The sequence below is a fragment of the Diadema antillarum genome, unplaced genomic scaffold (assembly GCF_040938485.1).
Source record: "Diadema antillarum isolate AM-2024a unplaced genomic scaffold, OU_Dant_1.0 scf00000063, whole genome shotgun sequence".
Lineage (NCBI taxonomy): Eukaryota > Metazoa > Echinodermata > Echinoidea > Diadematoida > Diadematidae > Diadema > Diadema antillarum.
Window position 1 is genome coordinate 4,804,420 of NW_027270952.1, and position 23,231 is coordinate 4,827,650.

Sequence of the window (23,231 nt, forward strand, 5' to 3'; positions counted from 1 at the left end):
AAGTATTGTCTTTTTATCCTTACTGTCGCGCATTTTAGGAAAGTGGTATTTAAATACTTCTTATTTCTTTCTCAAAAATATGTTCAAGCAAAGAAAAAAAATTATAACAGGCTGATAGTGTAGCTTTAACTTGTAGGCCATATTTGTTTGTATACACCTATTTGCTTGGTCGGTTATTTCTAAGCAAACTGTCTCATGAGCAAGGGACTAGGCCTTGTCAATTCATCTCTTTATGTGAATACATCGCCAGGTTCACAACTGGAGAAATGGCAGAACAAGCAGTTTTTACGATTCCGTTGCTGACATACGAAGGAGAATTCTTGCGGCACCTGCAGGACTACCTAGCGATATGCGCTCCGATAGCTTCTTCAATGACATGATCTTCATGTTAACGATTACGTGGGTGGATGTTCAACCCATTGGCTCCGTATCTGGAGATGAGGTATGTGTCCCTCCCCCCTTTCTCTGACCTTAACATGTCTTTACACGTCTAAGTGCAATGAAATCGATTAGCACAAGTCAGCAAGTCTGTCATATTCGCACAACGCAGTTTGAATGTGTCTAGTGTTTTTTTAACGAGTGAAAAAGGAAAATATAAAGCCCGTCGAGATAGGATTGCGAGATATACATTGACGTTTGAAAGCTCTTCTGAAATAATTCTATTTAAAGATACTGCTAGCGCGACAATTAAAATGCGCAATTTCCTATTTTTTCCAAATTAATGCATGTTTCTGCTGTATTTTCAGTAGAATCTTTGTGTAGGTCTGTCCGTCGAGAAATAGGAAGACATTAAATTGTGATATGTGATTCACATGGCACACATTGATCGCGGACGAATTCACATTTCCGTAATGACTAATCTCTACATCAGAATGTGGATTGTTTTTTAACATTCTTAATCTAACATTTGAATTAGGATATTTAAAAGAAACAAATAAGCTGGAGGTCAATGATGTTCTGTTACTTTGGAGACTACATTGTCTCTCGACGTGGTTTTAACTGGTATCAAATATGGTGTCAAAGTTTTTTTTCCACTTTATTTATTCATGTATACATTATACAATGACACTGCAGCCTCGGTGTTTTCATGATATTTTAACATACTGCATGTTTCAGTTGTCAACCTACCAAGCGATTCTCTTCACCGATGGCGTACGAAGCGGGGTTATCATCAATTTCCAGGAGGATAGTATAACCTGGAATTCTATGTCGAAAAACACGGCTGCTCGTATCGGATACAACAACTTCCAAGACAGGCGCAACGAGTTCAGTGACGACTCAATAGAAGATGTACGGAGCAGCTACCGTCCTAATCAGCAAGTAGGAACAAGCGGTCAAATGGGTCGGTACTTTTATCGGCTGGACAGAAATCCATCATACTTCATCAACCCCAAGCAATATTGTTACAACTGGTTCCGGTACAGTGGGATTTCCTTGTACTACTCTTTCTACTTTTTCTGGAGGCGTCGACCGTGTCCTTGTTCGTGGGAACAGGCAGAGAGAGATAGGAGATATACCCGATGCAACTTTGCCTTTGTGGCAGCAGGGCAACCGCATGATATCCTCCCAAACTTCGATCCTCCATGTAAGTTCAGATGATATTTTAGAGGAATTACTATCATGGTAAGCCCGGTTTGGAAATAACAGTTTAACTTTGCACAGCACCTGCATGTGAAAAAAAAAACCAAAACCTAGAGTATTTGGGTAAATGAAGTACTGTAATGAGAAATGATGTTTAGACTTTCGATCAGTATTTTACTTGTAGTGTCTTTGCCCTTTTGCCCAAAATACATCCGCTTTTTGAAAAAAAAGAAGTCAATCTGCGTGGTGTGGAAGGGCTCTACCCTGTCTGTTCTCAAGGGGCAGGTGAATATGGCATTGGTTTGGAAGTTTTAGAAGGGAATTAGCGCACATTCCACATTACACAGGAGGTACGAAGAATTGTCTATTTGACGGCATATGAGGTCAAACGAAGTGACACATAAGCAGCATGTATTTGTATATCTAAATAATGTCCGGTCCGGAAAGGGTAGTTTGGGTCCGACAAGTGATACGAAGGTCCTGGTTCTGATCAAGATGAAGGCAAGGCTCAACACAGGTTCCGGTCAAAGGACGAAGTTGGGTACTGATGTCAAAGTTAGGGCGTTGGATTCGGTTTGATAAGAGATGTTTTGCACTGGTTTTGGTCTGCTATGAGATGCGGGTATTTCCGGAGGTCAGTTTCTGTGAAATGCAGGGGTTGTATTTGAATCGGTAGATGTAGGTTCTTCTTTTTCTTCTTCTTCTTCCTCTTCTTCCTCTTCTTCTTCTTCTTCTTCTTTGGTTTGATTGGGCGAAGGATGAAGAACGGAGGGGGAAGGGGATGGAAAAAGAATTACTGAATCTGGTGTGATATGACATGCAGATATTTCTGAAGAAAGCATTGTCCTAATCGCCGACCAGCCTTTCTGCACCACGAACCGCTACAGGGTCTTTGACCGGAACCAGTGTTCAACCTTGACTTCATCTTGACCGCGTGGGAACCACGACCCCGTATCAATAATAGGACTGAAACCACCCTTTTCGGACCGGACATCATTGTCTATATCCCCATATGTGCTACTCCCATTGTGACCTTGTCGTCGCATGCAGTTGACTAGGAATGAGTTTTTGAGACTCCCAAGAGGCCAAATGAATAAGATGCGGGTTGTTTCATCTTTGGCATTATTTTTACTGGTTTTCCAGAATATCGTGCGTAAATATACATTGTATGTATAATGACGTAATAGATATATCATGGTTTTATGGTTTTAATCGTACTTTTCAATTTCAGAATATGACTTATTATTGTAATCGACATTTTCATCTTCATTTTTCGTTTATTTATTTCCAGATCCAAATAATACAAAATCATTTCTACTTAGTATTAACATTTTGTACAAGGAGGTTGGATTGTCATAAAGTAAATGCAATGTACAAACAATAGTATAACAAATGTATAATACATATTCCCAACTGCAACTTGAAGCACATAATATGAACCACGTGACAAATAATTTGATCTTCATGAAATCACTTTGAGATGAGATAGCACTAGTTTAGTAAAGAATATGGGGGGGGGGACTTGCATAAGAAGCAAAGCTTGTACAGTTAGCAAGTTCCCTAAGTAAAAAAAAAAAAAAAAAAAATCTATGCATATGTGCGTATACAGTGTATATCCAAATAAACTGGCATAAATGGGCATTCCGATTAAGAAAAGATAAGAGGAAGAAGACATTTAAAACTTCACCACACGTAACGGAATATTTCTGTGTACTTCTAGTTAACTTTTATTTATGGCGACGACATCCGTGGGCCTACGGTTGTTACCAATCACGTTCACCTAACTTCTTCAACGGCGGAGGACCTCGATGTACATACACACAGCAAGGCTTGGTTCGTGGATACCACGGCTTCTGGCTGTCAAGTCACTACCAGTCCGTGTTGCCTTTCAATGGCAGGTGGTGGAGTTTCTCTCATTTCCTCCAGTGGATCAGTGAGTAATGATTTGATTGATTTCGTCTCAGTAAATAATTATGAAAAAGTCAAGTTCGGCTAGGTTGACCCATTTCACTTATTTTCAGTCCTCACGCAAAATCATTGTTGCGACTTTATGTTCGTTTTGAGGTGCACGGTCACATATATGCTTGTTCCAATGGGCAGTGATTATCTAGGGAAGTTGGGGGTCATGGTTCAAAGGTCAGGAGGTCAAACGTCAAGGTCAACTCCTCAAAATATCACTACTTTCCTTATATTTATGCAATGCCTGAAGGTTTTTTTTTTTAAACTTGATGTATGCATGTATTACCCAATATATATTTTGTGGGAAGTTTCTTGCCAAGAGGTCAAAGGTCAAGTGAAAGTGCTGAATTGCACTTTTTCCTCCATATCTCAAAAGTAACTCAAGGTATCATGAAACTTACATATTTATGCATGTTCAACGTAACAGTGATTCTCTTTGGAACTGTGTGGTCAAAGGTCAAAGGTCAGGTTTAGATAATGCTATTTTCCCATTTGATACTGAAATCATACTTTTTCTCAATACCTTGAAAATTACTCAATGCATAAACTTATAAAAGGGTCAAAAGTCAAATAAAAATCATCAGTTCCCCAAATACCTACACTCTTACATTTTAATCATTCATCCAATTGAACCTAGTTCTAGGAAAGTGAACATTCAGCACATTTGTGGCAAACCTGTCATTTTAATATTTTGCCAATTGTGTGAAACTGTCATCACACATTGTCAAGACATTGTACTATAGACCTATTTAATAGGAGAACCATGCATTATGGCGGAGGCATATCAGTCGCCGTAGCGATATATCTAGTTTATTACTATTTTTGGGGTGTGAAATTTTGTGTGTGTATTTTTTGGGGGGCAATCTATTTCTTTATCTTCAACAACAACTTCCTATCATTGTTACCCAGTCGTTGGGTTATATAAGGACGCTGAAATGAAAGTGAAAAGCAGATTTGGATATGTATTATTTTGCAATGCTGTCGAATTGAAGTCGCTTCTGTTTATCATGCCTTGTTTACGATATGCATAATGTCTTCCAAAAAAAAAAAAGTCTCCTCGTCTTTGTACAAATGTATCTCTCTCTCTCTCTCTCTCTCTCTCTCTATATATATATATATATATATATATATATATATATAAGTTATATACACCTGAAATTTTGAATCATTGAATTATGAGATCGGAAGCAGATGAAAGGTTCTATACGTTTACTCATTTTGTACCCACTTAATAATAATAATAACAATACCTACTTTTTATATAGCGCGTTTCACACTTGTTGAGTATCTCAGTACGTCTTAAAGACTACAGTAGAATATGTGACTGTGCACCTCAAAACGAACATAAAGTCGCACACACTGATTTTGCGTGAGGACTGAAAATAAGCGAAATGGGTCAACCTAGCCGAACTTGACTTTTTCATATTTTCTGAAAGAGCAGGTCTTCTTTTACATTATGCTAAAATTTGGTATCATAAAACGGGCAGGAAAGTGTGTTTTTTAGCAGTTTATCTCGAACATTTTTGATAGAATAGTGTGATTAGGTGTGTCTTCAGAATCCCTTTTTCATTTCTGAAAAACCTTGTCCACACTCTTCACTTTCAACTCTAATAACTTTTGAAAGGATAGTGCTACTGCTTTGAAAGTTGGCATTAATTATGGACAGAATGTGTTAATGAGGCATGCTTAATTTCAGTTTAATCTGATAATCCCTTCATTGTTGTTACTCCAGTGGTTTACTTCCTGTTTTTTGTCCCATTCATCGCACAGCCAGCACCGTTCGGTAAAGATTAAGCGCTTGAATAGACACTGTACTTCAGAGTCTCTTTTCTCAGTTCACACTTTTCCTGAGGTTGTGCTTTCTTTCCAATATTTAGATAGGTTAGGAGAGTCCATTTGATTTGAGTTATACATCATTTTAAAGCTTAAAGTCTACTCTTTCAGAATATGGTCTTAACTAAAAATTCATGTCTGGCGACTTTTTGTTTGTTTTGAGGTGCACTGTCACATATGGAAGAGAGTTGCAAAGATTTTTTTGGCCATGATTTTTCTTTCTGAAGAACTCATCAAAGGTAGAAATAAAATCATGCAAATAGGAATGAAAATTGTGTTAATTTATGACAAACTGACAATTAATAGAGATAATACTCTTATCCCAATGAAAGGTGTGATTTAAAACAAATCCATAGTCAACAAAACGACAACTAACAAACACACACAGAAACAACGAATAACGTCAGATCCTAAAGGCTCGAATTAATAGAAAAGCCCATGAATACGGCAATGCAAGATAATGCAAAGCTGAGTTCAGTATGAATGTGCGTAGAAATCAACAGTCATTGAAATGCCGGCGACTCTTAAAGAATTGACATGTAGATATTGTTTGTAATGATGTTTACATGTGTGACATGATTTAACACATTTGAGACTGTTTGTGTGTCCTATCTGTGTGTGACCCTTTGCGTTGTTTGAAATTAGAAACATTTCTTGTACTTCCACTCTTGCCCTCTGCAGATAATGATGTCTTCCCAAAATACTTCTGCTGCAGTCGGTCAAAAAGCGCCTCTTTTTGCAGTTACTACGAGTCCAGGCGACCGACTGCTAATTGCTTTGGTTACAGACCTCCCAGGTCTGGTAAGTCGGTTCTTCTGGCTTGAGTACTTACTAAAAAGGAAGGAAAGAAAAAAAAAGAAGAGAAAACTCTCTTAAGGGATGCGCTTAAGATTTCCTTCTTCTTCTTCGAACTTCATTTTTTTTTTCCAGGTCATATTTATACGTGATATACGGTGTCATCAGCTTTTCTTTTGTGCATATACATATCAGCCCACTATGCTTATTATATTTTTTTTTTCTGATGATTTAATTGCATGTGTATCATGTTTACATAATTCGGGAAAAATACCATATACTCTCTCTGTCTCTCTCTCTTAAAAAAACTTTAAAAAGTAATGTTATCAGAGTTATCGTGCTTCTTGAATTAAGTTTAACAACATGTATATTAAATTTGACACCAATTAGCTAAATATACTAATTAGACTCCTGACAATAATTGCCAAACGTTGAACAGGTAACATCCAAGCTTAGGATTGTAGCCTTTGGCAGTACCCGACTAAAACACGAATCAACAACAACAACAACAAACATTGTACTTTTCCAGATCATATTCATGGAATAATCATGGTAAATATGTATATGCAAATTAACTCATATTGCCAATAACAATATTTCAGAAATTTAAATCATTTCAAAGTACAAGCTGGTGTTAGACAATGATTCCTGAATATGTGTTTTTTTCCTTTTTTTTTCTCCCGTTCCTATGGTGAAATAAAAAAAAAAATTATATGTCGCCTCACCATCGCCTTATCACCTCCTCACATTAGTGATACCTGCGCTTGGCGGAGGTTATGTTTCCGGTTCCGTCTGATGATTTATTGATCTGACTGTTTGTTTCTGTATAAGATAACCGGATGGACGAATTTTCAGAAAAATTTTAGGATGTCCTTATAATGAGATAAGAAAGAAAAGATGTTCTTTCTTAGAGGTCATATGGGTCGTTAGATACACCAATCCCCCGAGAATGGAGGATCGGATTTTCAAGCAAGCATATTGGGGGTGATAATAATGAAGTAAGAAAGAAAAGGTTAAATTTGGGGTTGTGGTCAAATGGCAAATGTCCATAGGGGACAAAAAGGACATAGGATAACTTGAACCCACAATATTTAAGAATTGATGGATTGATTTTTACCAAGTACGGAGGGTGTGTTTATGAAGAAGTAAGAAAGAAAATATTTAACGAGGGGTTTTGAGGTCAATGGTGAAATGTCAAAGGAGGAAAAAAAAAGTTATAAGATAAGCTTAATCTTCCATTAACTCAAGTATGGGTGATCAGATTTTTACCAAACTTATAGGGTTTGTTTGTTTTTAATGCAGTCAGAAAAAAATGCAATTTGTGGACATGAGGTTAAAAGTCTCAGGTCTTGGTATCATAAAGGACATAAAAGAAGCTATCCCAATACATCAACGATGGATGATCAGATTTTAACCAAATGTATTGTGTAGATGTCCCTATACCTCTATCTTGTATGTTTTTGTTGAAGATACGCTGCCTAAAAAATGTCGATATTCTAAATCACATTACAGCACTGCTTTGCGAAGATCTGCTCCCTCGGAGTGTTCTTGTAAACTATAGCTACAAATGTTGGAATTAATTGATTGTCTAAGGTTGCCATGGTGGCAAAAAACTTTGGATTCCGCCTTGCATTTATTAGTGATTACTGCATCGGGCGGACATAGGAGGGGTTTTTTTGGTTACCGCGGGCAACCTTTGTTGGAATGGTATGCATTAAGTTATTTAACGGGTCTATGCAACTGTAATTTTTCTTTTATGGTGTGAGTAAATTTATGCATGTTTTTCGGGCAGGGTATATCCTTGGCGACCCGATGGCTTGCTGAAGGCCTGCCTGGGCGTGGAGACGGCGGGTGCATGTCTTAAGCTAATTTATGGATGTTTCTTCCCATAGGGCCTATTGACGAATTTCCTTTTATCAGCCTGTACATTGCAATAGTCATGCTGTACTTATTCGGCGTGTTTGCACTCGTCGTTGCTATGTAGAGTGGGCCTGGGCGGGCTTTCAGACTGTCAAGAGCTGTGTTGTCTCATTTTCGAAATGGAATTAAGTGTATGAATGTGAAGGCGACCCGGGTCCAGGGTTGGTCATTTCGAGTAAAATGGACAAAACTTAATACTTTTGTCATTCAGTCTTACACTAAAGCAAAATTCACTTATTGAATGATTATGAATAATTATGTTAATGAAAACATATTTTTGTGTGCACTACGGAGTCGTACGTAGCCCGCCAGGTGACATGAGGAAAAAAAAAACCTCAATGGATTATTGCGTTCCCTCGCAATAATTATTGCGTTCCCTCGCAATAATCATAACCCATTGAGTTTCTTTTTCCTCATGTATCACGGCGCCCGCGAGGTGACATGAGGAAAAAAAAAACCCTCAATGGATTATTGCGTTCCCTCGCAATAATCATTGCGTTCCCTCACAATAATTATTGCGTTCCCTCGCAATATTATTGCGTTCCCTTGCAATAATATTGCGTTCCCTCGCAATATTATTGCGAGGGAACGCAATGATATAATATTGCGAGGGAACGCAATATTATTGCAAGGGAACGCAATAATATTGCGAGGGAACGCAATAATTATTGCGAGGGAACGCAATAATCCATTGATTTTTTTCCCTCATTTCACCTAGCGGGCTCCGTAGAGTCGGTCTGGTCAGTGCTTTCGTAGGTCCCTGGCAAACCACTTTTGGTTGGGTGCAGCCATTTGTCTGCATTATTGTGTACCCTTGCAAGCATGATAGTAATAAAGATAATGTAAATAGTTATCGGCATGATATCCATCGGATAGTAATACAACATTTATAATGAGTTGATGTATTGTGCATTGATGGTAGAAAACATTATAATTATAGTATATCCCTTTATTGTATTTTTGCTAGTAAGGAGTTACTTGAATATTTGAAAAAAAAATGAAAAAAAAACACACACACAGATATTTGTTTAAATTTTCTGTACCAAAGAAATGGCTTGATATTGTGTTGAAATAACAATTATGTATTTCATCCACTATTTGTATAATTATGTTGCTTCGAGAAATCTTCAATAAATTATATAATTTGAAAAAGAACTGAGCTTACTTTAATACCCATCTTAAAAGAATCAACTACAACAACAACAACAACAAAAATTTTGTACTCAACGTTTTTTTTTTTCTTTTTCACGTCATATACACAGTACATGGTTTGTATCTATTAGCTTATTATACTAATTAAGCTATTTTACACACTTGCCCCTTTTGAAATTAGAAATTTGTGTTATAAGTGCATAATTTATTTTAGAAAACCCTTAACAAGTTGTATTTTCAGTGTTTTTTTTTGGGGGGGGGGGGGGGGTGGGGGGTTCCTTTAAAAAAAATTCAAAATATATGTTAAGTGATTATGCTAATTTGCCTGATTAAAAAGTTGCTCAATGTTGCCAAGGCAGCAAACAAGCTAAACTTACTTCAAAGCCCCTCTAGAACACGATTCAACAGCAGGAGCAACAACAATAACAAGAGAAAAAAAAAACATAACAACTTTTCCAAGTCTGAAAATTTTCTTCAGGACTATTGATTAAAAATCCTGTCCTATGTTGCGATAATTTGTAATAGGCAACAAAATATTTCTTTGTTTCTTCTCACAGCGTGGTTCTTTGGTGATCCCCACATAAGTACGCTGGACGGGACAGGATACACCTTTAATGGGCTCGGTGAATACATCATGCTGGAGTACACAAATGGCGACGAATTCAGGTTGCAATCAAGGACTGGTAAGGCATTTGACGAAGACGGGAATGTTGTGGACTCCGGCACAGTCTTTACTGGATTTGCTGCGTCGCAGGGCATTACAACGGTCAGTAAAAGTCTCTCTGCGAGATCCAGTATGGGACTCAATAAGAATCAGATCTCCATCACATTCAAATACATGCTTGGCAGTACAGAGGATATGTCGAAAGTGAAGGGTCATAGGAGTACTTTGACTAAAAGTGGTTAAATATCATTAATACTTTACAGGTATTTTTGTCATTAACACAGACTGTGCAAATGAACACCCCAGACTGCATGACTGTAAGAATGCATTGAAGTAAACTTGCGATACTACATGTGCGCGCTTGCTACTGACTTAAGTTGAGGATGATATTCCCCTGTTTTATGGAAGACTGGAAGAGTTGGGTCAAGTGTTCTTTCATTATGCCAGAAAAACATGTTGAATTACATTTCAATTTCAATTTTCTTTAAATCCTTCTGCAGTGACGTGACAAACTGTTGTAGTCTTCTTATCAAGCGATGATTGGTACGAAACTTTATTTAAAAAAAAAACATAGCTTGAACGGATTGTTCGATTTTCCTCAATACTGATGTACGTGTTCAGCTACTGTTAATACAGATTCTTAATCTACACTTAGATTTGGGCATCACTCCTCTAACAATAATGCATTGTTTCGTATCAACTTTATAAATGTATATACTTTATGTCTACTCTCAACAGGTGGAGTTCACGTTAAACGAGAATAGAACTGAAATGGGAATTCTTGTCAATGGTACGATGGTGGACTTGGACACTCTCCAGTCAGGTACGATTTACATCCATTAAAAAACAACAACAACAACAACAACAACAACTTCCGTGTCAAAACCAGTAATTGACAGCGATTGGATTCATCTGAAATACGTTGTTTGAATTGAGACTTTCCTTTACAAATCTCTTTTTACCCAATCCTGGTCCCCACCTCGAATCGCTGTTTACATCGTGTAAAATCAAGTTACCGATGCTAATGACAGGGTTTAAGCAGGGCTCGACACTAACGGTGGCCCGGTGGCCCGGGGCCACCAAAAATGAAAGTCGGGCCACCAAATTTCAAAAAAGGGCAAATTTGGTGGCCCGCCTCGGGCCACAAAATTCTTTTGAAAAGTATGTCAATAAATTCGTAACTTTTTGCGCCGGAAATTAGCAGTTAAATTTGTTTAAAGGATGGATGAAAAGGACTGAATGAGTGCCTGAGAGTGAGTGTTGCAAGTTTGTTGAAGTTTATTTATGAGTAGATATGTCCAACTTCTAATTCTTACTATCATAAACTTGAATATTTGACTCATAAAAAAAGGACTTTTAATGTTTTTTATTGGTTTTTTTTTTTTGGGGGGGGGGGGCACCAAATTTTTCTCTCGGGCCACCAAAAATGTGAAATTTAGGATTTTGGTGGCCCCATCGGGCCACCAAACAAAAAAGTTAGTGTCGAGCCATGGTTTAAGGAATGATGAGGTTCGGTTGAGATAGGGATTTAGATTTTTACCTTCTGCAAGATAGTTAGAAACTACGATAAACTATTGAAGAACTATAGTTCTAAGAGGAATTCAAAATATATTCGATGAAAATCGGTTTGACATTACTGAGATATCCGATAATAGAGTAAAAAGAAGTGGTCCGAAGAAAAAAGCGGCTCCCACATTTTATTAGAATTTCTTTCTTTTTTTTTTTGATTTTCTCAGCCATTTTAAAAACATTTTAATCACATGATCTTTGAATTACTCTTGGCATTTTATATACTCTGTCATATCGTACTTCTGTCATACCTCTGTTATATTATTTTCTATACCCTGTATCAACTTTTATTGATCTGTCATGGTACATGGAAAAGACAATGCAGAAATAATACCAACCAAAAACAAACCAATATTTCAAAAGAGGCTACTCATTATTTCACAAAAAGTTGAAAACCTGAAACCCCATCTAAGCCAAAACTGTCATCCCAATCTGTTCTCACTTTACTAATAGCTGCGCTCTAGCCAAGAGTTGTATGTAGAAAGCATGATGCGTATGAAAATTGCGTGGCGTGGGATTGTTGTATGCTTGGTCTCCGAGAAAACATTAAGTTTTGAACGACGTTGAGTTTAAGGTGTTCTGTTGCAACAAATGTTGTGTGACATGAACGCCATTATCAATTATCAAGACCTAATCTGAAGTCTACTCTACCTTGTTTTCTAGATTAGATATCCCTCATAGGCCCTACTTTGCGCTTGTTTGCGTTTCATTTACTGCAGATGGTTACAACTCGACGGATCCGTTATTTTCTCTGTCGTATTCTGTCAACGAAAGCAGCAGTAACCAGACAGTCGTGTCCGTCCTGTACGCTAACCCACTTCTCGAGGATTCATCATTTGAAGTGACCTTCAAGCTTGGAATACTCGACTTAACAATGTATGGACCGAGGGAATACGCTAATAATGCAAGTGGCAGAGGATTGCTAGGTACAGCTACTTACCATCCCGTCCCCCCCCCCCCCCCAAGATAAATCTAATATGACTGTATTCCATTTCAGCAATAACTTTACTGATGGAAATACTGAAATATATTTTTTCTTTGCTATTGATGCAATTTGATTTTCTCCCGATAAACTACCGATATGGACTTTTTTTCTGACTTTTTTCAATTCAATTCAGACTTTGCATTCATTAATCTGATGAAACAGAATTACATACATAAAGGCATAAAGGCAAATGAAAATATACAACACAGAGGCTATAGGTAAATCGATGTTCAGAAAGTGAAGGAATTTACATTGGCTAGACCAGACTTTCAATGTCAATCCCCTAGAAGTATATTCAGCAGGTAATCATAGACACGATAAAATACACATTACAAAGAAAGACTTGAACAGAACACTGCTCAAGGCACAGAAAGTGCAAAAAACACAAAAACAAAGCAGTTTAGGATTATGTGATGATCATAATGCATAATTATAGTTTAAAAAAAATCATATGGAGCAAAGAGATTATTGACTTTAGAGATGTTTTGGTATTTTCTTTCCTGAATAATTTCAGACTCTTGGTAAAGCATTCCATAAAAATGGAACAGCATAACGTAAAGTTCGTCTCGCAGCTGTCGAATGATAATATTAGGAATATACAAGTTGTGCTATTGTCTACTATTTTGCGTATTATAGCAGTAATAAACGAAACAGTTGCCAGAAAATTTGGGCAAGATATAACTGAGATGCAAGTACAAATACATGCAGGCAGCGAGTTTGTTTATATCTGTGAGTAATCTAAACTTAAGAAAAAAATAATAGTGTGTGCACGAGTTAAGAGTTGAAATTTTGTGACAATTCTGCTTTAACGTTTTTGAAAGACATGAATACGTTGAAGTAAATTTCCCTGCACTAATTTTCCTAAACATTGCTATGATACAACATATGAGGTAACGCCATGCAAAATTTGTAACTATTCTGTTGATTGGACCAACAGCTCTAGCTGTTTTACAACAGATTTTGTCTACGTGGTTCTTCCAAGTCAAAATGGTCATGCAGTAATACTCCTAAGAATCTCGTTGAGCTTACAATGAGAATGTATGTGTCAACATTGGCAATATTTGCATGTTCTACATTACTTACCTTTTTTTGTCTAAAAATCATGCATGCACTCAAATCTACATCCAATTCCAATGTATAAGCTAACGCTAAAAACCGTTGATTTCCTCTGTACATTTACTTAATAATTATATCTCTGATTTGGTAGTCCTACTGGTAGGTTCGGAGGAAAGTGCTTTTGAAATAGAATGCCAGAAGGAGAAGCATTAAGAAGGCCTTCGCAAAGACAAATTACATGTACCAAGAATACTTATTGCGTACTCTGTTTTCAGTGTCTTGTTAACACATTTTGAATGGTTTTATGTGTGTGAGTGAGTGTGTATGTGTATGTGTGTGTGTGTGTGTGTGTGTGTGTGTGTGTGTGTATGTGCGTGTTCGTATATGTATGAATATTTCAAGGTGGTTTTCACGGATACTTTGTACCCTTCCTCATGAAAGGATTGTGGAACGACGACCCTTCTGATGACTTCATGTTCAGAAACGGTGTAATCCTGCAACCCGAAGAGGGGCAAAACCTCACAGAAGCGCAGATTTTCGAGTTTGGCCAATCATGTGAGTGTGTATTTTTTCCAGTAAGTAGCCAGTTACTACAGATGTTAACACGAACTGTTCTTTGTGTGTGTGTGTGTGTGTGTTTGTGTCTGAGTCTCTTGTGTAAATAATGAATAAAGCACTGATTCTCATGTTGAATGGTGTACAAGACCTGACGGATGCCAACAGAAAAACACGTTAATCAAGTATACGAACGCATACATAATTCCACTTCTTCTCATAACAAGAGGAATCATTTCGTTCAAATGACCAAGCTACAGCACCGGAAGACAACATGTGAAATTGTACTAGCTAACAAATTTAATGTGTAAATTAGGGTGCAGCTCACTAGGATCATTGATAAGAATGTGAAATGAGTTATTATATTCATGTAAATTTACAGCATAGTACGACATTTGTTTATTTCGTGCATAATATTGCACAACAGCTAGTTTATTGTTGAGAAATGTTGGGGACTAGACTAGGTGTAGGTTCCACACGGATGATTCCAGAAGAAATGGAAAGACAGCATGATTAAAACTAAGACAGCAATTGTTGGAAACCGAGCCTAACGAAACAAGAGGGTGGTTACGATCATATTGTCACAATCTTTTTTCTGGGCAAGAGTTGATGCACGAATCCTGTGATAATTTTCGGAATTAAAAAGAATAATTGATATGTTTTCCGTTTCGTCTTATTCAAGGGAGAATTACTGTCGACGAATCTCTCTTTGAGTACGGAGATCTTTCCTGGGACGATTACAACAACCACACTTTCGTCCCACCTTTCCTGGATGAAATCTTACGTAATGCTACCGACGAAGACAGAAAAGCAGCGAAGGAAACCTGCGGGGAAGATCGGGCGTGCTTGTTCGACTACCTAGTGGTGGGACCATCGCTAGGGGCAGATTCCATGGCAACAGGGGCCTCCAGAGCCGAGGATGCACAAACGCTCGGTAAGATTGATTATAATTTGGTCAAACGGTACTGACAAAGTAGAAAATATCGGACAAGACGTCGGTATTGAACACTTTTGATAAACGAATAGAGACAGACAGATAAATAGGGATGGAGAGATAGACAGATAGATAGGCGAGATAGACAGATATGACATGATTATATACATGAGTAAAAAAGTCAGTGTAGCAGAATAGGGTAATCGTCATACTTTTTTTTTCTATGACTGACCTAAAATTTGTCATTACTGTATTGTGCATTCAAACTGAAATGCATTTTAATCAAGTGTTAGTTAATTAGAGTTTCAAATGAAAATGTTACAATGTGTATGCACGGTGTCATTGTTGCTGATTATTCTCTGCTGCACACCACACTTACATGTTGATATATATATATATATATATATATATATATATATATATATATGTGTGTGTGTGTGTGTACAGTTGCATGAGCTTTTTCCCTTATTGTCATTATCATTGTTTTTTCCTTATTGTTGTTAGAGAACTTCCCTCCAAACATCACTGGAGTACTTGAGATAAGCGATACCGCAAGTTTTGATGGGAGCAGCACGCTATGTGTTATAGTTGGCGAGACCTATGTACTGCAGGTTATGGCGGATGATCCGAATGGAGACAACATCACGTATTCACTGGGTGGGGCTGCACCTCCCGCGGGAGCATCGATCGGTAAGACGGCTTACTCGTACAAACTGCTGCAATAAGCAATCCCACATCCATTTCATACACAAACACACGCATGCACGCACACACACATCCCCCAAAACAGGAAAAAATAGGGTAATATTCCTTCCTTCAATCATCCATTTATCATATTTCCACACGGGCACTTGTTTCATCCTCAGGCTGTTCTTCAACAAGTCCACGCATCTTAAAGAACAGTTACATCACGTAATACAAAAACATTATAATACACAAAATTACACTGAAAAAGAAGAAGAAGAGGAAGAAGAAGAAGAAAAAAAAAACAACCAACAACACTTGAGCTTGATATTGGCTACAAATCACATTCCCTATTCAGCCTCGCAGACATAAATTACTCTACGCAAAATCTATACATGTTTAGATTTTAACATAACTATAAACAAACAAATATACATAAAACACTTGACTCCATCACTGGAACAGTCTCGTTAAACAAAAACAATATATTCAATTTAAATCTAGTGAACGACACCTCTTTGAGATTCCTAGGCAATCGATTCCATTCTTTAATTCCTTGAAGTGGAAAACTCCGTTTCTTAACATTAGTTCGTGGTTTAAATAACTGAAGGCATTTATACACATTTCTTAAACTATAATAATATTCTTTAAATATAAAATGTTGAAAAAATTCTCTCAGTATCATATCATTTTTCATTTCATTTCATTTTTATTTCATTTCCGGCCAAAGCATATAATATGACAATTTCATATAAACAAATTAAGTACAATGTAACTATTACATTTCCAAATGAAATTTAGATACACGTCATTTGTTTACATGAATCAATAAATATACTAGTTGAAAAAATACATGGGCAAACTGTGACTGAATCATAAGAAAGAAAAGGTCGGAAATGGAGGGGACTGCTAAAAAGCCAAGCAGTCTTTTACATCATATACAAAATTTGCTTATTTCTTCTATCAGAAAGATTATTAATTTTCACAATATCAAACAAATCCTGACTGTGAAAACTCCATTCCTTCTTCAAAATAATCCTGAGAGCTCTATCTTGCAATTTCTGTAATTTACACAGTCCTCCTTTATCTGCATTTCCCCAAATAAATCTCCAATAATCAAGTCTACTCTGTTTGATAGATTTGTAAAATGTAACAAATGTTTTATTCTCTTCAACAAATAAGTGTCTTTGGCTATCTGTTTCGCCAAATATTTAATATGTTTATCCTAGCCTAGATATTCACCTATGAAAACTCCCAGGTAATTACAATACCTGGTATATTTAGGTGTACCTGTTGTGCAATGCAGCATGGCACGGTTATGCGTCTTTCTCAGTTTAATAAAAGTCCATCTAGATCTTTTATAACATTCCTCCGCGATTTCTTTTTTTTTTTTGCCTCTATCACGAAGTTCGGCATTCTTCTTTTTTTTTCGTAATTAATTTTGTGGAGAACGTAACTTAAAAAAAAAGAAATCCATTATGTATCCTAATAAAACTTTGCATATTTTTAAGCCTACGTACGAGTGGAAAAAATTATGAAATTTTGGGTTAACCTGCTGAAGGTCAAAGATCAGGGCCAAACCCTTTGAATCAATCTCTATCAAACCCTACATTTCCAATAATAGAATTATTTTGAACATTAGTTTCACACGCATATTATGTAATATCACTGCACACATTGTATTTTTTCCCTTGAACTTGTATCAACCAAAACGTGTTATTAGAAATAAAATCTCATTTGAACTTGAATTTGAATGTATATAATGCTTATATATATATGTGTATATATATATATATATATATATATATATACAGTTTAGAGTACACCAGAGTCGGCTCTTTATAATCACGTTTTACTCTGAAAACAAACGTTGTTCGGTCACAATCACGGTTCAAATTTTCGTGTAAGTTTTTTTTTTCTATTTGTTTTGAATCATAAAAGTATTTTCCGTTTCCCTTTTGTTTGGTATGATAAGTCAACTGGTCTCGACTTTTATCCGTTCTCCGTTTCTCTTTCACAAGCACTGATTACTCGGGGCTTACAGCCAAACAAGCTCGCTTTCATGTAGGCCCCGTCATATTTTTCCTCGTACAATCCAAACTGAGATTTCGACAAATTTTCATTATAACTACTTAATAAACCACGTATGTTAATTGTAGATTGTTTTTGTTCGTTTTGTACATTGTTGACAAGGTACAAGAACTTGTGCTATTACTTTTGATGTAATATTGATATATACGAGAAGTATGAAATAGAATTGAATTGAAAATTACATGTTATATATATATATACATATATATATATATATATATATGCATTGCTCAAAGGAATTTTCTTGAAATTTAGTAATGCATTATCAAGAAATGATTCTCTAGGGAAAGTTTTGGACCACTGGTTGAAAGGTCGATGAAAATGCTGATATTTCACTTTTTTTTTTCTCCATACCTCGGAAATAAGTGTCTTCATAACAATCCCCCAGCTCCCTGTACAAACGTGGTAATATGTTGACGATAAGATGGACTGTACCTTCTTTCCATACAACGTTTTCAACAGATTCCGAGGGCCAGTTCACGTGGACACCACAGAACACCTCTTTTGTGACCGTCCAAATTGTTGTCAGTGACGGCACGGTGCAAGATTCATTGTTATTTGCGGTTAAGGTTTGCCACTGCGAATTCGATGGAGTTTGCGATTTTGAGACGGAGGCAGAAGGGCAGGACCTGGTGGAAAATAGTTTCACGGTACGGAACTACATGCACTTCCCAAGTCACTCTTGCCTTGTTCACTTTTTGAACATAGAATGTGACGACGTCATCTACATATGTCGTGTGCAGCATTTTATTGTGTACTGATTGGAATTGATTAAGTACCATTTGATTGATTGTTCCCATGTCTATCACGTCTATCCGAAGACGTAAATACGATCTCATGCAAGGAGTATTCTTTCATGTCCGATAGCATTACTTTGAACACCATGAAGTGATACAGCAAATAAACAGAAGGCTGTAACTCAGGGAAGATTCGGTTTGTTTGCAACCCTTATGACAAAAATATAGATTTTATTCGATAGTAGCGACTTTTGAAGGAGAGAAGAAGGGGAAACGGATGAAAGCCATTAATTGGAGGTTGCATCTCTCGTTCAAACGAAACGAGATAAAGTGAACAGAAGAGAATTATTGTATCTACTAAGGTGCTGTTACGTACCATTTCATTCCTCGAAAAATAGACAAAAACAAAACAAAAACAAAACAATGCCGGTCGACGACTTTGACGCCAGGTCATTGAGAGAGTCGGCGTCAGTGTCAATGTACAGACAAACAAATGTTTGAATTAAATCGAGATTGGTGAAACTTCAGATCCTGACTGAAACGTAATCAAAATTACAGAGTGCTTTCACGGGACAACAATGTTCTAGACATCGTCAATGTAGGAGCGTCCTACAAAGTGAGAATCGACTTTTTATTGCAGTTCGAGAACTACGATAACCAAACGACGACACCACAGAAAATAAATGTCATCAACATCCAACAAAGCAAGTGTCTACACGCTTTGGACGAAACCAAAGGAAGACGCTGAGTAAAACAAAGATATTCGTTGAATTCCATGATTGTGCGTTTTGTTTTGTTTATTGGTCGGATCTAAATTGAAAGATTACCACTCTCTCTTTTGAAATGGGGCATCCCCTTATGTTAAAGGGGAGATATCAGAGCAGTCACTGACCAACTGAAACCTTATCGTTACACAGGTCGTGATCTGTAATTGCACATCGGGGAGGGCTGGGGACCACTGCGAACTCGATGAAGACGCGTGCGAAGGGGATCCATGTTATACTGGTGTAATCTGCTATGACGACCCTCCTCCCAGCACAGAGCCACGATGCGGTCCTTGTCCTCCCAGCCTAACAGGAAACGGACTGACCTGTTTCGGTAACGTGTTTTCCCCCCTCAATTACTCATCTTAATTGGTTTTGATACAAACCGGAGAACAGGTTCTCGTGTCATGACTCATATTCGTATTTTTGCTAACGTAATATCATGATCAATTCTTTTACCTGCCTAAATTTCGAAATATCTAATCAACGTCATATCGATTATGGTTAAACTTATTTTGAATTAACTTAATATAATATTATACAGATTTCAGCATGTAGATTCGAGGAATTCTACGATGATATATATTTTTTTTCAATTCAGTTCATTTATTTTCATTCTTCTTTTTTTTCTTTTTCAACAAAAACATAACACAAGATAGATCAAGTTTTACATCATAAACAAAGAACATTTGTCTTAATTAATAAATGGTATCAATAAACATAGGAACGCATACCATTAGCATGGTAATCATTAGAAACGAAATTAACTCACGAGTATTTGATGAAAGTAGCATTGAGTTCTATTGAATTGATGCGTTGAATTCTATTCTTACAGACCCGCCAAGATTTGATATTTGAACAAGCATGCTAGGTTTCAATAGAGGGGTGACTTTCAAGTGTAATCTGCATCAACTTCGCCTGCATATTTTTAGTTGGATGAAAATGATAGCTCTCTATATAGCAGTGAATGAATTCTTCATAATATGACATTCCAAAAGGAAAGAAATTATAAATGTTTTATTGTTTTGGTTCTCTTCTGTTCCAGATGTTGACGAATGTAGAAATGAGACCTTCAATGACTGCGATCAGAGATGTGATAACATTCAAGGCTCGTATCTTTGCTCCTGCGACAGTGGTTACACACTGGCCCTGGATGAACGAAGCTGCGATGGTATGCTTTTTATGTATTTCAGTTTTTTCCCTGGTATTATCTAAATGTTTGGAGATCGTAAGGTTTACAATCATCCAAAATACAACAAACATGTTTTGTGTGAAGTCGCTGTCAGCTTTTCTAATGTGCACTGGTGGTATACAGAAAACATGTGCACATGTAAAAGGGCAATATGTCACTTGAACGTAGAACGTGTTTATTGTTAAACGCATTCAATCATTATGGCTGCCGAGAGTTTAAGCGGGGATGCACTGACCCTGCTGCCACTTCAGCAGGGCCCTCTCAAACCATGTCACTACTGCTAATGTGACGAGGAAAAATAAACCCTGGTAATGTTAAGAAAGTTATATATGTCTTCCACATTTCGAATTTTATGAACTCGTCGTAATGACAATCATCATTAAATTTCACACTCTCGTCTAAATATTTTCAGTGGAATCTTGTGCTCTCTGTAACTGTAAATGTCATTTCCAAACATGTTGCTGGAAGGATGAATAAAGGTATATGGGGAAGCTTTGGTAATTTGTTGATACAATGTATTCTGTCAGGTTGGCAAACAATATCACAATGATTACGTCGACGATTTGGTGTACTAACATATCATGCTAATTTCTTAAAAGACCTTATAACAATAATATAGTGATGCCAATTCATGTAATTAGCATAATTATTGATGATGTTTTTCTTCACATGTAGATATAAACGAATGCGTGCGTGACACACATGAATGTGGAGAGAACAGCGTTTGCTCCAACACTGATGGCGGTTATTCTTGCTCTTGTGACGATGGGTTTGTGAATACAACGACCGATGGAAGCACGTGTGAAGGTAAAAGAAATGCAGTTCATTGTTGTAGTGGAATTCTGCTGTACAGCTGATAGATTAATGCATGGATGCTCAAATAACTTCAAGATTTAGGAAAAACTCTAAAAGTCACTGTCATCTCATAAAACAAAACAAACAAACAAACAAACAAACATATTCAATCACATTTTAGTAAACCTCATCATGGTATTAATAGAATCATGACTATTGTTCAAACATGTACATTCGTATAGCTGATTAGATTCTCTGCAATTTTCTCGGGGTCAAAGGTCATTGATCAAATCTCACCGATCTTTGGTCAGATTGTTCTGTCAAACAGCTGAATACATGTCTAGTGATGATGTGATTTTGAAGGGGATGAGAAATGAATTTGCTTCTATCTCTATTATATGTGACCCTGCACCTCAAAACAAACAAAAAGTCGCCAGACATGAATTTTTAGTTAAGACCATATTCTGAAAGAGCAGACTTTAAGCTTTAAAATGATGTATAACTCAAATTAAATGGACTCTCCTAACCTATCTAAATATTGGAAAGAAAGCACAAACTCAGGAAAAGTTTGAACTGAGAAAAGAGGCTCTGAAGTACAGTGTCTATTCAAGCGCTTAATCTTTACCAAACCGTGCTGGCTGTGCGATGAATGGGACAAAAAACAGGAAGTAAACCACCAGAGTAACAACAATGAAGGGATTATTAGATTAAACTGAAATTAAACAGGCCTCATTAACACATTCTGTCCATGATTAATGCCAACTTTCAAAGCAGTAGTACTAACCTTTCAAAAGTTATTAGAGTTGAAAGTGAAGAGTGTGGACAAGGTTTTTCAGAAATGAAAAAGGGATTCTAAAGACACACCTAATCACACTATTCTACCAAAAATGTTCGAGATAAACTGTGAAAAAAAAACACACTTTCCTGCCCGTTTTATGATACCAAATTTTAGCATAATGTAAAAGAAGACCCGCTCTTTCAGAAAATATGAAAAAGTCAAGTTCGGCTAGGTTGACCCATTTCACTTATTTTCAGTCCTCACGCAAAATCAGTGTGTGCGACTTTATGTTCGTTTTGAGGTGCACGGTCACATATGATACATGTCGTCGTAAAATGTCCGCGGGAAAGGGTAAAATCATTGAACATTTGAGAAGGATGTTTAAAGTATGGTGAACGAGACATTGAAATCAAGAAAATCATATAAAAGAAGGTGCCAAAGGAGAAGAAAATGTCTCCTAAAACAGATTTTTAATGTGACTTATTAAAAGATATTTCCGCCACTGAGAAATTGCGAGTTAAAACTGACTGATTTGTTTCACCGATATTCGCTCCGGAGCAGCCGTCTTTTTCGAGCCCTAAAGTATAACGTCACGAAATGAACAAAACCCTTTACGAGTGCAGCGGGACATTGCACACTAAGAAATCAGGGTTCAAAATTGAACCTCCAGGCGTGATACAATAGCAGCACCCCTTTTTCTTCAAAATTTGAACCCCTGTCCAGGGTTCAATTTTGAACCTCACAAGGGGGTGCATTAATGCACCTTCTACGTTCAAAAGTGAACCCTAAGCTATTCTAAGGGGTTTATTTTTTGCACCCTACAGTAAGGTGTAAAATTTCAAAGGTTCAATTTTGCACTCTGCCAGTTATGATATAATCCCCGAAGGGTGCATTGTTTAACCCCAACTTTGAAAAATGGGTTTATTTTTCCACCCAGAAGGGTTGATTGTTAAACCTTCGTTTTATTTATCCACCCGAACGGGTTAATATCTACACCTTTTAGGTTAAAAAATGAACCCCTGGAGTTTACATTTTTGAACTCCAACGTTGAAACAAGGTTCATTTATGCCCCTTAAAGGTTTATTTCTCCACCCAGAAGGGTTGATTGTTAAACCTTGGTTTAATTCATCCACCCGAACGGGTTAATATCTACACCTTTCAGGTTAAAAGAATGAATCTATGGCGGT

At 36.9% G+C, this 23,231-nt stretch overlaps 1 protein-coding gene across 1 annotated transcript; it reads left to right on the forward strand.

Annotated features, from left to right (window-relative positions):
* Window positions 1–349: 349 nt before the first annotated feature.
* On the forward strand, window positions 350–22,802 carry LOC139716279 (mucin-like protein). The gene is made up of 12 exons (XM_071627845.1): window positions 350–442; window positions 1,117–1,585; window positions 6,055–6,174; window positions 9,798–10,006; window positions 10,643–10,727; window positions 13,956–14,069; window positions 14,752–15,003; window positions 15,508–15,693; window positions 18,241–18,428; window positions 19,433–19,613; window positions 20,325–20,450; window positions 22,768–22,802. Exons 1-12 carry the CDS (start codon window positions 350–352, stop codon window positions 22,800–22,802), a joined length of 2,058 nt encoding a protein of 685 aa, XP_071483946.1.
* Window positions 22,803–23,231: the final 429 nt, after the last annotated feature.

Coding starts and splice junctions, on each gene's coding strand:
- LOC139716279 (XM_071627845.1), top strand. CDS start 350: ATGCGCTCCGATAGCTTCTTCAATGACATGATCTTCATGTTAACGATT. Junction 15,694..18,240: donor TCCCGCGGGAGCATCGATCG/GTAAGACGGCTT, acceptor CGTTTTCAACAG/ATTCCGAGGGCCAGTTCACG. Junction 19,614..20,324: donor AAACGGACTGACCTGTTTCG/GTAACGTGTTTT, acceptor CTTCTGTTCCAG/ATGTTGACGAATGTAGAAAT.